Below are 16,100 nucleotides of genomic sequence, written 5' to 3'. Positions count from 1 at the left end.
AGAAGCTCTCATCAGAAGCGGCTGTTCAGGTCTTCACGTGACCTTGAGAAATGGAATTTATTTGTCCTATGCTTTTAAGCAGGTGTTAAAACCAGGAGCTGAACTCGGTAAGGAATTAGTTGTCTTGCAAACTGAAGTTAAAGAAGAGAGAGGAAGTTTAAAAACCTGATTCTTTTAAGAGTTAGAAGGGGGAAATCCTTGTACATGCCAAATTTTGTGACTGGAGAGTTGCAGAGTACTTGAAAGGAAAGAACATGATATAACTTGACCTTACAGTAATAATTGGCTCGTTTTATTGTTGAGACATACATTTATGAAATAAAGAGACATAATGTGGATGCAAGAATGCAAAAATAAATAATCTAAAACATACATCTCAAAAAGTTTGGAGTGTGGGTAATTGAGCTTGAGTCTAACTGACTTTAGGAACTTATTTTCAAAAAAAAAAAAAAAACACTGGCTATTAGTTTTTGAGTAGTAAGCTATTGGCCCTTGTAAATTTGTCAAAATTGAGCCTTCAAGGATGGTAGACTCCATGGAAAATCACAGAAAGCCAAGAGCAATAAAGGACAAGAGGAAAAAGCCACAGAAATGTACAGGTTAAGCAATTCAGGGAGCTGGTGAAATGTCTTCATGGGTAAAAGCCTTGTTGAACCTGATTACCTGATTTTGATCCCTGGGACCCATGTGGTGGAAGGAGGTAACCGGCTCCCACAAGTTAGACACTGACCTTCACACTGGTACCGTGGTGTACAGGTGCTACCCTCATAAATACATCTTAATTCAAAAATGCACGAAGGCATAGTAATCGGCAAAAGAGCTTTATAGAGAAGAGAATGAATACATTAAGTATCATATTGAGTTCCATCTGGTGATTTCCCCAGAAAGGATGTGCATCTTGGTAGCCATTGGGTGTGCTTTTCTCAATTTCTTCAGTTCCCGTCTGAGCAGGTCATATAGTTAGGAACATACACACATGCCCACGCACCAATAATTAATAAAAATGAGGTCATAATTTTTAATATATAGAAGGAGGGTATATTGAAGGATTTGAAGAGAAGAAAGGGAACGTGGAAACATTGTAATTATATTAATCTAAAAATGTAAAAAAAAATTCAAGAAAAAGAATGTATATCCCAGGCACTTCTCTCCTTACTTTATTGTAAAGGACACTTATTTATGCTCTCTTCTTCAAAGGCAGTGGATTCTTTTCTCCAATGCACACTATCGTGTATGGAATTCTATAACTTTTAGTGCCTTTTTTGTTTCTATGGCTAATAAATTTGTTTTGCTAATTACTGGGCTGATATTTTTTGATTTATAAAGGAAAAGCTTGCAGATTCATAAATTGTTGTTTTACTTTAGGCACACTATAACAGATACACACACCAGAACACAATCAGTATAACATACATGCCAAAGAATCCACACCATAACACACATTTCCTAAAATGAAAGAAAAGTCCACGGCCTTCGAGATGTCTTCTGAACCTGCAAGGTTTTGTTCTTTTTCATTACTGTTTAAGTACTAAACACTAACTCTACTTGAATTACTGAACACATCTACTCGACAGGACGACATGAACATTCAAAGGCAGATATAAAACTAAAAGATGATTATATTTTAAAATATTACTGTTATTACAATTAATTTGTGGAACATTGCTGAGAAATGTTAATTGGATAGAAATAATTGCATACCATTTAGTCATTATAGTAAAAAAGATAAATGACAAGATATAATTTTAATTTTAACTAAGGTTCCTCTTTGGTAATGTATAGTATAATAGAATTGGTAAAGGGTACATTGAGATCTTTTGCTAGCAGTAAAATACAATAAGAGCAAATTCAATTCTGCATTTCATTGTACTGGTTTCTTGGATAATTAGTGCACATATACACAAACATACATGCTCACATATGCTCACACACAAACATGCTCACACACATATACACACATGCACACACACACACTTTTGTGCTGCTGGACCTTAAACGTAGGTGCTTGCGCTGGTTAGAAAAGCATTTTGTTGTGAAACTATATATATCTCTTTGTTTTTTTTATTTACAAAATATTTCTAAGAATATTTGTATTACACTATTCTACTGAATTAGATGAGAAATTAATTCACATGACATACAACATTAATTACAGAGTATCAGCCCAGGAAATTTAGTATGTCTTCAACTCATCTACTAGTTTTTTTATTTTGTTTTGTTTTGTTTTGTTTTGTTTTGATACAGGATTGGACAGAGATAGTTCAAAGGTTAAGAGCACTAGCTGTTCTTTTTGAGGACTTGGGTTCAATTCTCAGCAGCTACAGTTGGCTCACATTCATTGTAACCCCAGTTTCTGGGAATCTTATGAGTTTTTCTGGCACCTGTGGGCACCAGGCATGCATGTGGTATGTAGATATAGATGTAGATAAAACACCCATACACATAAAATATTTTAGTTGCAAAAAAAATCTGGACTTGATTTCTAATTCAGTTATAAATAAAAAGTCAAAATTTAAGTTTTCTAAATAATCATTTATACACATATATGTGCTTGTAATAGTTTGGAACATAGTAGATTTGCAATGTTTTAAGACAGAATTGACAGTCATACTTATGAACTATGTCAGTCAAGTTTTTTTTTGTTGTTGTTTTTTTTTTGTTTTTGTTTTTCGAGACAGGGTTTCTCTGTGGTTTTGGATGTCAGTCAAGTTTTAAATTAAGTGATTTGAACTTTGCTGATAGTAAATGCTGTTACATAGAATGTATGAACGAACTGTAATAAACTGGATTTTCTGTCGTATTTAGTGAGGATGAAATGTGCCCATTTTAAAGAGTATAAAATGTTATGATTTTGCAATGTCATACCTGAACCAAGTTCATGAGAGTATCTCTGAAGTGTCCCGAGGTCTCTGAATAAATGTCCTCTTGAAGGTTATTGCTGTATTCTGAGTATTAAAATATCCATGTTAAAAGGTTATTACACAACCTCATATCATTGGGCTTTACATAGCTAATGCTACTGAATGTTAAGGATGAGGAAACCTTTAGTCAGTTTACTGTTTTTTGTATCATAAACTGTCTGTATTCTAATGGTAATATCATAAGCACCTGTATTCTAATGGTAATATCAACCTAGGTCTGTTTTACTGAAGAGCTAATTTTGAGCCAACATTGAAAAAGAAGATTGGAAATCACTTGTCAGTCTCTTATTCTGTAGATTGGGGTTGTTTTTTACCATGTTGTCGACTGTTGGCTGGGTTAACCATTCTCCCCAAGTGCTCCATCTCATCTTAATGTTTCAAGTGAAAGTTATTTCATTCTCCTTCAGAAAGTCTTGCGGGGGAGAGATGGCTCAAGTTAAGAGCACTGGCTGTTCTTCTAGAGGTCCTGAGTTCAATTCCCAGTAACCACATTGTGGCTCACAACCATCTGTAATGAGATCTGGTGCCCTCTTCTGGGCTACAGCAGACATGCAGACAGAATGTTGTATATATAATTAATAAATAAATCTTAAAAAAAGAAAGTCTTGGGTTTCTTTTCTTTTCTTTTTTGTTTTTTTGAAGTGTGATGGTTGACTGTAAGGAATTCTCGATGTTCACAATATACAATGGTGCAAAAATCAAGGCATTACACATTTTTAACATGAAAATTATTGCCTTTTCATTTTAAAATGTGAAAACGTTTAATTTTGAGGTAATTTGCAGGGATGGTGATATTAAGAAAGAAAATGTCACTGCAATGGTCACTGCTTGCTGTATTTTGTTTATACTCAAGATGTCTCTTTGGTAAAGGATAACACACATCTGAATCAAAGTGCAGGGCACTTCCTGTCATGCTAAAGCATCTACCTCATAGATATTTGTAATCACATTTAAGGAAAATTTGCTTGATTTCCTAGGGAATTATTCCATTTTCAGTATAATAATAATTATTTTTATTTAATGAACACATTGGTTTTGATTGATTAGCATTCATTATATTTATTGGCTTCCATATTTTAGTCTTTGATTGATAAATAATTGTTGTATATACTTATATAGTACAATATAATGGTAAAAATCATGATTACATTGTGTAATGATGTCCACCACTTATTATTATTTGATGCAATCACTCCTTTCTGTTGGCTACCTTGAGGTATAAAATACATTATTATTATTGTTCTTCACTGTCTTGTTCAACAGGCTATCAGAACTTATTCCTCCAGTATATGACAATATACCTGTTGATCAACCTTCCCATCCTCCTTCTCACCTACTCCAGGGCTTCAAAAAAAAAAAAAAAACAAAAACAAAAACCATTCTATTCCAGTGAGTCATATTTCAATTGTCAGAGAATCTGTCTTGCCTAATCTTGGTTGTCATCTTGACTCATCTGGGAGGACGGACCTTCATTTAAAGAAATGATTTCTTCGGACTGGTGTGTCGGCATGTCTGTAGTGAAATTTTCTTGATTGCGAATCGAGGTAGGCGGGCACAGCCTATTGTGGATGGTGCCATCTCTGCACATATGGGTCAGGGCTAGACAAGGTAAGTTACTGAGCAAGTCAGGAGAAGCAGGTCAGTAGGGAGTGCTCCTCCACAATCTCTGCTTCAGTTCTTTCCTCCAGATTCCTGTTTGAGTTACTGACTTTTATCATAGATGGACTGGGACCGGAAGGTCAAATAATCTGCCCCTGTCTACTTACTTTTGGTCAGTGTTTTATCACAGTAACAGAGAAATAAACCAGATGGGTGCCTTAAAAGGATTTAAAAATACATAAAATGAAATACTTTTATGTGTTACTTGAAAAGTATAATTGCACATGTACATAATATATACTTATTCATGTATTTTCTTACGTAAAAGGTACGCTTCTCGCATCTGGAAAATCTCCCCATTTGTTCTTGAAGCTAATATTTCAATGAGGCAGTTCTCATCAGTGCCTGCACCCTAAAAGTGAGAGAGAAATATGAATATTTATCTGGAATAATAGATTACTTTCTGTACAATACCAGAACAAAGCATTCATGGTATTCTTAGAGGTGGCAGAGAAGAAAGAAAGAACATTCAGGATAAAACTCTGCTCACTCTCAGGTCTGTGTCAACTGTCCATTGTTTGATGTCCCTGGAAAGATGATATCATCTGTCTGCTGGAATTTCCTTCCTTGACCTAAAACAACAGTATGGGCACTCCCAATCAACACAGTAAAGCACACCAAATGCTTCCGCTTTCCTCTTAAGTGGAATTTGAAACTTCATGTGTTGTTGGAATACCAGCTCTTAAGTATTTTGAAATTAGAACACAGGTCTCATAATTTATCGAGTATATTTTGGTGACCTGTGCTTGCATCCCCCTGGCTGGGGAACTGTGCTCAGATTGCCACAGCACTGAAACTGGCTGTGTTCTGCAGTATCTTAGAGCATACAAGATTCTAATCTGTGATTATGGTCTTAAAGGTGGCACATCTCTTGCAGAAAGTCCTTGGGACACACTAAGATTTTGTGAAGTGTTGAGAATTCTTGCTAATTTTCTCTCAACAGTCATATATAACCTCATTCTTACAGTTAGTTTTCTAGCATAGTTTCACAAGAAATAGGATTGGCATGTAAAATTTGAAAAATTGTGATTGCCTGGAATTTTATAAAATCACTGTACTGATCAGTGAATATTATAATTAAAATTAATGTGTCTTCAACTTTTTGTCTCTTGCTTAAACCTCATCTTTGTCACGTATTGTAGTAATCTGGTGTTTAGAAAGCAGACTATGGAGCACTACACAGCAGGAAAAAATAACAACATCTTGAATTTTGCAGGAAAATGGATGTAGCTAGAAAACATCATTTTGAGTGAGGTAACCCAGACCCAGAAAGACAATTATCACATGTACTCACTCATAAATGGCTTTTAATCATAAAACAAAGAAAACCAGTGTTAAAATCACAATCCTAGAAAACTCTGCCAACAATGAGGACTCTAAGAGAGACATACATAAATCTAATCTACATGGGAAGTAGAAAAAGACAAGATCTCCTGAGTTGGGAGCATGGGGATTTGGGGGGAGGGTTGAAGGGGAAGAGAGCAGAGAGAAATGTAGAGCTCAATAAAAATCAATAAAATAATAAAGAAAGCACACAATGAAGAATTTTAACTGTCTCCACGAGTCTAATACCAGCATTTGAAAGAAGTCAAGGCCCCCTTTCTCCTATATTCTCATACAATAAAATCTGTAACAAATCTGTAATTCATTTCATGAAAATGACTTTTCTGTAAGGTCATAATTCCTTAGAAGTAAAATTTTAATGCACCTCAGCAGTATTTCCCATATGTATTTAATTTAAGGACATAAAAATAACAATATCCTTGACACTTTGTTTCTGATTCACTCCTTATTTTGATTCCTAGGTAAATGTTTATGAGTAAATTTAAATGATTCTTGTGATTTTTAAGCATATTTTCCTCAATTTGAGAACACATATGGAAGAAAGACAAAAGTGAGCAGCTCTGAGGAGTAACTCACTCATATCTGTTGAAGTTGAGCTTGGAGATGACTATGTTTGAGTCACTACTACCAAGGAAAACGCTGGCCCCAGCCTGTTGTCTCAGAGATGCCATTTTCCCAGAAAGCTTCTCTTTACCACAGTTGCCACGGGTACATATTAGATATTCTCTCTTTTTTTTTTTTTTTTTTTTTTTTTTTTTTTTGGTTTTTCGAGACAGTGTTTCTCTGTGGTTTTGGAGCCTGTCCTGGAACTAGCTCTTGTAGACCAGGCTGGTCTCGAACTCACAGAGATCCGCCTGCCTCTGCCTCCCAAGTGCTGGGATTAAAGGCGTGCGCCACCACCGCTTTGTCTTCCCAATCATAAACTACAGGACCATCCCAAGGAAATCTCTGTTGAAATCTGAGCCTGTCCCTGTCATAGATGTATTATTGGATCAGTTTGTGTCTGACGCAGGTGTACTATTGGGTCAATCACTACCTTCATGGCATGCCAGAGTTCATGAGCATCGTAAGATGGTGGGGGGTACATCAGGCCCACCATCACTTCTTTGAAGTGAGATGAAAGTTGCTCCTTCAGATCTGCAATCAGGTCCTATGGAGGAAGAAGGAAACATAAAATTTATAACCCCAGTTTACAAGAGAAATATGACTGTGAGCAGTCTTATATGAAAATGTCCTTTCTCTAGTATTAGAATATAAGTGTGGTTTGGTTTTGACACATACCCTTGGGTTATGCCGGACAATGGATTGGAGGGTTGAAAATGAAATGACTACTTTAATTCCATCTGACAATGACAGATCATGTGGAACTTTTAGTCACACCAGCACAGGAACTATTTCTTTCTATACTCCCCAACTCTCATGCCTCTTCTGGTTTTCTTGTAAAAATAAACATTGAACCTGCAAGCATTTCAGTTTGGGGTCTTTAGTCTCCTGAATAGAACTAATGAATCGCCAAACCTTAAATAAAATATGTTTTACTTTAGTTTCTCATTATGTAAATCTTTTTTAGTAGGGTGTACTTGGTTATTTAGTGGACTAAAACCTTACAGAAATTGATTAATCATACACATTTCTCAAATAACAGTCACATTATTTAAGATCATGAATATTAAATACTTCAAGAGCAAAACATACATGTTAGATTTTAGTTTTTGGAATACAAGTACAAAGTATTAAACCAATACTTTAGCTTTTGCTTTCTATTTTTTCTGGTATGTGAAGAAATTAAAAACTTATAAATTATATTTCTTTCTTTTTTTATTTAAAGTTTTCTTAATATTTATTTATTTATTATGTATACAATATTCTGTCTGTGTGTATGCCTGCAGGCCAGAAGAGGGCACCAGACTCCATTACAGATGGTTGTGAGCCATCATGTGATTGCTGGGAATTGAACTCAGGACCTTTGGAAGAACAGGCAATGCTCTTAACCTCTGAGCCATCTCTCTAGCCCCCCTAAATTATATTTCTGAATGTTGATCAAGACAATTGAGAGATGTTTAGCGTTTATTCGGTTTTGCTAAAACCTGTAAAGTGTATCTAGATTTACTTAAAAGTGTACAGCCGTATTTAGTATTTTACACTATTACTGAGTCATAACAAACTCTACTAGAATAAATCCAAACATTTCAGACTTTATTTACAAGGCTAAGTCATTATCAGAAGAGATAAACTTGAAAGACAGAGAAGACATTGGTCAGGTAAAGTAGGATGTCTGTATGGAGTCCTCAAACTATAAGTCAGTATCAAGTTGATTTGAAATCTAAATGTTTCTGGAGACTCAGACATTGTTCATTCCAACCTGTTTTCAAGACACATAAAAATGCTCCTGAAAAACGGGGATCTGAACAAAGTAGATGAGAGAGTGTGAGGGTTTAAATAACCATGATTTATTGCTGCTATCTCCCAAAAGGGATTTTGATATGAAAAGAATTTTGAGTCTCTGCATCAAATCTATAATTAAATATAAGTAGTGCACTGTTCAGGAGAGAAATAAGAGACAGTGCCTTGATGTGGTCTATTTGTAGTTTTTCAAAAACGTCTTACTGCTTAGCTAGGTTGGCTTTGAATTCTCTATCCTCCTGCCTCGGCCTCCTTAATGCTGTGATTACAGGTGTGTGTCACCAAGGCCAGGCAGTCTGTTTTGTACTGGAATGTAGGTTATGGGGAGCCTAGAGAGTGAGTATGACATATATTTTGTGAATGCGGAGTTTGTGTTCAATGAGGTATAAAGCAGTGCATTGAAAATGTGAATACACATGGACAGATTCCCTATGCCATTCAGAAGAGATAAGAAGGTTCAGGCAGTGGATGCAACCCTGAGACACAGGGATTGGCTCCTGGCCTACCAGCCTTCCTTTAACCCTAAGCTGATTCCTTATTTGAAAGCCGTATAATTTTAAATTTATTTTATTATAATGATCTAGGTATGTAATAAAACTTCATATGCATATATTTTTTTCAGTGTCTATTAACACACACATTGTCTCAAAACCTTTTAAACTCAGCATTTTTCTGTACAACAGGGTTGTGTACAAAACGTATAGATAGAAGATGCGTAATATCTAAATGAATACGTAAAAATAAAAGAATACACAAACACATGAATAAATAATGTAGAAAAAGAAATAGTTTTGGTTATGTGCAGAGAATAAACGTACTATTTAAGCTAAAGATAGTGTTAGCACATCAAGTCTTTGGTTTAGCTTTTTTTTTTTTTTTTTTTTCAATTTACAACAGATTTTATTTTATTTTTTTTTTCCTTGCTGATTTTTTTATTAATTAATTAATTTAATTATTAAAGATTTCTGCCTCTTCCCCGCCACCACCTCCCGTTCCCTCCCCCTCCCCCAATCAAGTCTTCCTTCCTCCTCAGCCCAAAGAGCAAGCAGGTTTCTCTGCCCTGTGGGAGGTCCAAGGACCACCCACCTCCATCCAGGTCTATTAAGGTGAGCATCCAAACTACCTGGGCTCCCACAAAGCCATTACATGCAATAGGATCAAGAACCCATTGCCATTGTTCTTCAGTTCTCAGTAGTCCTCATTGTCCATTATGTTCAGCGAGACGCACATTTGTTTGATCACTTCTCTCAATCCATAGACAAATATCGTGTATGCAAACCGAGGTTAGAATTGCCACTAGATGGCGATATATATCTATAGTTTGTAGTGATGTATGTGAGAGAGAAAAAGAGAGCTAGAGTAAGTTTATTTTTTTATTTTTATTTATTTATTTATTTATTTATTTATTAAAGATTTCTGCCTTCTCCCTGCCACCACCTCCCATTTCCCTCCCCCTTCCCCATCAAGTTCCCCTCCCTCATCATCCCTAAGAGTAATCCCGGTTCCCTGCCCTGTGGGAAGTCCAAGGACCACCCACCTCCATTCAGGTCTAGTAAGGTGAGCATCCAAACTGCCTAGGCTCCCACAAAGCCAGTACGTACAGTAGGATCAAAAACCTATTGCCATTGTTCTTGAGCTCTCAGTAGTCCTCATTGTCTGCTATGTTCAGCGAGTCCGGTTTTATCCCATGCTTTTTCAGACCCAGGCCAGCTGGCCTTGGTGAGTTCCTGATAGAACATCCCCATTGTCTCAGTGTGTGGGTGCACCCCTCGCGGTCCTGACTTTCTTGCTCATGCTCTGTCTCCTGCTCTTGATTTGGACCTTGAGATTTCAGTCCGGTGCTCCAATGTGGGTCTTTGTCTCTGTCTCCTTTCATCGCCTAAATGTTTTTCTTAGGGTTCACCTTCTTAATTAACTTCTCTAGGATCACGCATAATAGGCTCAATGTCCCCTATTCATGGCTAGAAACCAAATATGAGTGAGTACATCCCATGTTCCTCTTTTTGGGTCTGGCTCACCTCACTCAGGATAGTGTTTTCTATTTCCGTCCAATTCAGTTAAATAACAGTTTTGTGACAGAAGCCATATGTATCAGACACCCTATACTGACATTGTTATAGCTATTAATCTTGTTTAAATTATTGTCATGAGACTGAAAGACTATTACTAAGTTTCTTTGTATTTTCATTACGCTGAGTAAAGAAAACAGCAGCCCCCCTCTCACAGGACTGGTCTAAGCATTACAAGACTTGAATGAAATTGTTTAATAATATTTTTAAGACTTCAAAATATACTCCTAAAATGTCATTCCCTCCAAACTATTAAACAATGCTTACAAATAAGCAGTCTTTGGCTATAAACGGTCACACTACAGTATAGTTTCCATCTCCCTGTCTTCCTAGTTTCTGTCTCTTTCTATCTCCACAGCTCAGAGTTCTGCCTGTTATCTTTCCTCTCTTATTTTTTACCAAGTTCGACTGTCAGCACAGTCTGTTGTCTCTAACTGGGAAACACAGTCATACTCCGTGGGTTGCACATATGGTGATTCTGTAAGAACGCAGCGGGGGGTGAGGTGGTTTTCATCGCTTAGTGACTCTTGGTTTCATTATTTGAGCAAGTCTATGAGGTTCATGCGATGACGTCACCCAATGCTTTGCTCAGCCCCTGTGCTTGTTAAGCAGCGTGTTGATAAGCAACTGTTGCTGCTTCCACTTCTGGAAACCCTGGCCAGGCCATCATCTTTCTTCTACAGTAACAGAGCAGGCATCTAGGGAGTTTTCCTTCTGTGCTTATTCCCTATCTTCTCTTTAAAAATCTGACGATAATAATCTGTAGAAACACTAATCAGAAAATCATTCTTCTGCCTTAAATGTTCCCCCACACCAAAATAAACACCGTCATCCTTCTATATTGTTTGTGGTTTATCTCTAAAGAAAGCAGACACAGGATATGTCATTGCATGTAACTATACAGGCACATTCTTATCAGGGTCGACATGATTCATGATACATTCTGATCACCTCTTGGCCCTCATCGCTCTTGTTCTTGCTCCTGATTGGCCAACTCTAGCTGTGGTGGTCATCCCCTTGCTTCTGGAACAGCGGATCTGCTTTGCTGTCTGACTTTGGACTTCACTCCACCTTTTATGTTCTTCCCCTCTGTACCCTCACCCCTGCAGCCTTTTCTGAAAAACCCATATAGCCACTTAGTCCAGCAGTCCTCACATTTCTCATCTGGCTTTCTCTTTACTCCACAGTACCTACTGTCTTCAAACTGACATGTTTTACTAGTAATGGTCCTTCTCACCAAGGCATGGAGTGGCTCCACCATGGCAGAGATTTGACCCCCTTTCTCCATAGTTCTTTCATCAGCCCCTGTAGCTGTGCCTGCTAACTGCTAAGTACAAACTAAGGACAAAATGAGCGACTGAATGGATAAGGCAGCATGTAATTCAACCATTGTTTGTTTGTAGTTATTCTCGGCAGTTTGAAAACAAACAAGGAAAGCAAGCTCTGCTCCCAGCAGCCTCCCATGATTAGAGGGTGCAGAAATCAGGGTAATAACCTGGGCACAGTGTACAGCAGGGTGAGGCCTATTGAGATAGGAATAGAATGTTATTATCAGGGCACCAGGAAGGAGACTGTGCCTTCAGCTGGGAAGATAAATATTGAATTGTACATTTAAATAAGTATACTTTGAAAGTTCAAAGAGGAACACTCAAATCGGCTTCCTAATTAGAGCCTTAAATTCTCACTTGGAGCTACATAAATAACTTCTCAGGTGCAACCATTGGAGTGTGACTTTCCCCAGCCTCATTGCTTCTGATTTCCTCTTTACTGAAACCTTGGCCTGAAGCAGGCTCTGTTGGAATCACAGCTTGGCCTTCCATTAAGCTAATAAGTACTTGCTTTTCAAATTGAGCTGTTCTGTGCCACCACCAAACCCTTTCTGACCACTCTGATTAAATTAAAAATGAAATAACGCTTTCTCATCCACGGTTCCTTTTATTTGCATCTTCAAATGGGTCCAATGGGGCCAAAGGGAGTGTGACATCTTTGTTTGAATAGACTTGGGGGAACACTTTCATGTGTTTTCAACTTAGATTCCTTTTCCTAATTAATCACAAAATAAGGCCTATTACTGAAATACTCAAAAGGCAAGCTCATAGATGGAAGGTTAGAATCTCTCTTAATTCTACTCAGTGTGTGACCCCTGTGCAAACACACAATTGTGTTTCATTACAAAGACATTTGTGAGACCGGTGCTACTTTGCTGCAGTAAGAGAATGCTCCTTCACATAGCTACTCTGCACAGGCACTGTCGCATTTTATTTATTGCGTCATTTCTAGTGGATACATGGGTTGTTGATTTTTGTCTTATGAGAATAACGACTATTTGGTCTTCTAGAGAAGTACAGCATATTGAAATTGGAACAGTTTGGATCTTGAATGTTCTTTGAAGGCTTACACAGTAAATGCTTGATACTCAGGGTACCTATATTTGGAGGTGATGGAACTTTTGAGAGGTGGGACCTGTGGGAGTTTCTTAAATCATGGGGGCTTGAGGGTGGTGAGATATCAGTTCCTTTCCTTCTCTTACTTTCCTTCTTCCCATCCTTATTTCCTCCCCCTCTCCCTTTCCTTCTCAAGTATGAGATGAGGGGTTCTGTTTTGTCACATTCTGTCATCATGATGATGTGGCAGCTCACCAAAGATCCAAAACCACAGGGTCACTTGCTAATAGATTAGAACTTCCAAAAGTGTAAGTCACTGTAAATATTTTCTCTTAATAAATTGATTGTCTTAGATACGTTGCTCTCGTGACAGAAACCTGACTAAACTGAAAGGTGCCTATCTCAATACAAATCTAAACTATAACAGGCATTCTTTAGAAAACATTTATCAGCAATGGAGATAGGAACTCTTAAAGAAAAAAAAAAAACCTAGGGGAGAAATGGGAAGTAGGATATAAGGAAATAGGCTGTCTTTCAAGGTGACCTTGAAATTGTTTAGGGAAAGCAGAAAAAATTATTTGTTTTGGTTATTAATGTGAAATATTGGAGAGTATATGAAGATAAGAAAATACTTATTTCATCATTTGATACAGGTGTTTAAATCATGTAGAAATGAACCATCATTACCCAAAGGCATAGCCAAGGCTGTTCTCAAAACTCTGGTGACTGGCTCCTTCCTTGGATAAGTTTAATTGTTATTAACATTTGGGCTGTTGGGTTGATTGATTTGCCTTAATGCTTGAAAACTATAAATTGTGTATTTCACCGGACATATTGTTACTTCTGCTAATACCTTTGATATCATATTTGCAGTCATAAGAAGGTGTATTCTTTGATGAAACCATCTGGCATCTGTATTTCACACATTAGACTATTACCCCTGAGATCTGTCAGCAAACTGGACATCATAAAGCACACTGCATTACAAACCAGGTATGTAGAGAGATCCTCGTGGCTTACATGCCAAGGTTTCTAGTGCTTGCCAATCTTGTGACTTATGTTACATTTAGCATGTTTTTTCTGCAGGAAGGAAGTCATCTCACAGAGAATGCCCTGCACTTCTGGAAAACCCAATTTCTTTTTGAAGCTACCCATGGTCAAAACTTTCCAAGTCACAAAGTTGTTATTTCAGGTTTGATTCCAATCACACCTGACCCGGGTCCTCGAGAATAATTCATGTTATATTTTAGGTTTTCTGGACTGATCATGTTACATGTTTGTTTATAGGATTTTTTTGTTGTTTTGTTTAAACAAAAGCTTCTCAAAAATAGAGTAGAATGCAGTCATTTCATAAACCTCCAGGGTTCTCCACCAGCAGTATCTCTCAATTGATCAACTTAGTCAGAGTTCTGCCTGTTTCCTTTCCTTCCTTTTGCTGTGCTCAGCTCAGTAGGGCATTTGGTTCCCAGCTATGGCAGTGTAAGGGGAAAGTGCCATCTGCCTTCAGCTTCCTCCTAGACAATGCTCATAGCGAGAGGTAGCAAGCTTATATAGATTCATGATTAATGTTTGATATTCTAACAGTACCATTCTGAAGCCTGATGTTGCTTTTTTTCTCCTGACTGACCTCTGGGTACACTGTTTGGTCTATACTCTTATTTTTATCAATAGCCTAACCAAAAGTGGGCATAGGGGTTCTAATGTGATTCTGCTTTACCTACTTGCACTGTCTCAGGATTCTTGCAATTCTGGACTGGGTAAGAATAATTCCTATGCTGTTGAATATACTGTTTCAGTATGTAGGACATATCTACTTTCTGGAATCTGCTAAAATGACCTTGTTCCTCCCACACTTAACAATTCCAAACATTAGTCCTTTTGTGTTGGAGATAATCCAACAAAAGCTAAAGTTAGAGCTATGGAAATGAAAACTGACAGATTTCTGTTGTTAAAGCAAGAACAACAGCCTTGCCACTTGGTGCAGGTTTGGACTCCTCAATCACATGATCTTGACCCTGGAAAGCATTCATGGTGGCAACAGCTGAGATTATTACAAATGATAGGCCCACCTTGGACTTTCTTCTTATGGCCAAGGTGAAAACAATTTCATATCTAATACACGCCTCTGAGTGACCCAGATTAAAATCTCAGGGCACATGACGAGTCAGTGTTGAATTTGAAAAGAAGGACACTTGGGATTTTCGGATTTATTCTTGATGACATGTAGTACTGTTTAGCTCATTGGATCTAGGATTCAGTGAAGATACTGTTAGGTATAATATGCCATCTTTGTTCTGTTGATGGGAGTTTTAATGGAGATTAAGGCATATGGATGACCCGGCAGATTTTCCTGTTTGGAGTAGTCAGAGTGGATTACAGTTGTTACAGTTGTCATGTGTGCCAATTGTTCTCACAGTTGCGAAGTCGGGGTTAAGTCAGGCAGGTGAGCCCTCTCAGGGTCTCATATTAATAAGCAGTATGCACAGTGAGACACTGACAGTCCTTCCTTTCATCTTGCTTCTCTCGGGATATTTGCATAATTCTATGGAGACTGAGGCAAGGTCTCCTTGAAGAGTGAAGGTAGGCCTGCATTCTGCCCATTTTAAAGCCTTCGGTTTTTGGAATTTCTTGATTCCTTGGTTACAAGGCAACCCCCTGTATGAGAGCATCTTCACATAGTTCAGGGAACGACTTCATAAAGCTCAGATGTGTTTGACTATTACTAATGAGATGACTCAAATTTCTTTTGTCTCTCACTCAAGAACCTTCTTTACTAACATCTATGTCATCCTGGTTGACTAATTTGCTATCTTGTAAACAAGTTAAAATCTTACACCTTTCATAGTGCTTACTACATATCTATATAATATATAGATACATAATTTAATAAGCCTTACATAAAATAGAACTGTATTTAAATAAAGCATTTTCAATATATATATAAAGAAATAACATATATAAATATTTAAATACTTACATCATATAAATATGAAAGTGCAAAATACTGAAAGAAAAACTCATACAGGAGAGTGTGCTAACTGTAAACAAGCAGCATCTTGTCTATGAAAGAAACATGGAAAGATAACGACCATTAGGCATGATCAGGGGAAAAAGGTAAAGTAAAACTGCAGTGAGATTTCAGTTACACCTCTGCTATAGAATGGTTATAGATGCAGTGAGACTCCAGTTACACCTGCGTTATAGAATGATTACAGATACAGTGAGATTCCAGTTACGCCTGCATTATAGAATGATTAAGGATACAGTGAGATTTCAGTTATGTAGATACAGTGAGATTTTAATTATGCCTGTGTTATAGA

General features: G+C 37.3%; 1 protein-coding gene across 1 annotated transcript in view; it reads right to left on the bottom strand.

The window, feature by feature from the left end:
* Positions 1–16,100, bottom strand: part of Anxa10 (annexin A10) — a 53,032-nt gene that overhangs the window by 15,523 nt on the left and 21,409 nt on the right. The window contains exons 4-6 of the mRNA XM_057753101.1: positions 6,961–7,074; positions 4,842–4,932; positions 2,866–2,945 (exon numbers count right to left, since the gene is read on the bottom strand). Of these exons, the coding sequence (XP_057609084.1) occupies positions 2,866–2,945; positions 4,842–4,932; positions 6,961–7,074 (285 nt within the window). The remainder of the gene's footprint in view (positions 1–2,865; positions 2,946–4,841; positions 4,933–6,960; positions 7,075–16,100) is intronic.

Source organism: Chionomys nivalis, chromosome 20 (genome assembly GCF_950005125.1).
Source record: "Chionomys nivalis chromosome 20, mChiNiv1.1, whole genome shotgun sequence".
Taxonomy (NCBI): Eukaryota; Metazoa; Chordata; class Mammalia; order Rodentia; family Cricetidae; genus Chionomys; species Chionomys nivalis.
This window is presented reverse-complemented; position numbering and strand designations above follow the sequence as displayed.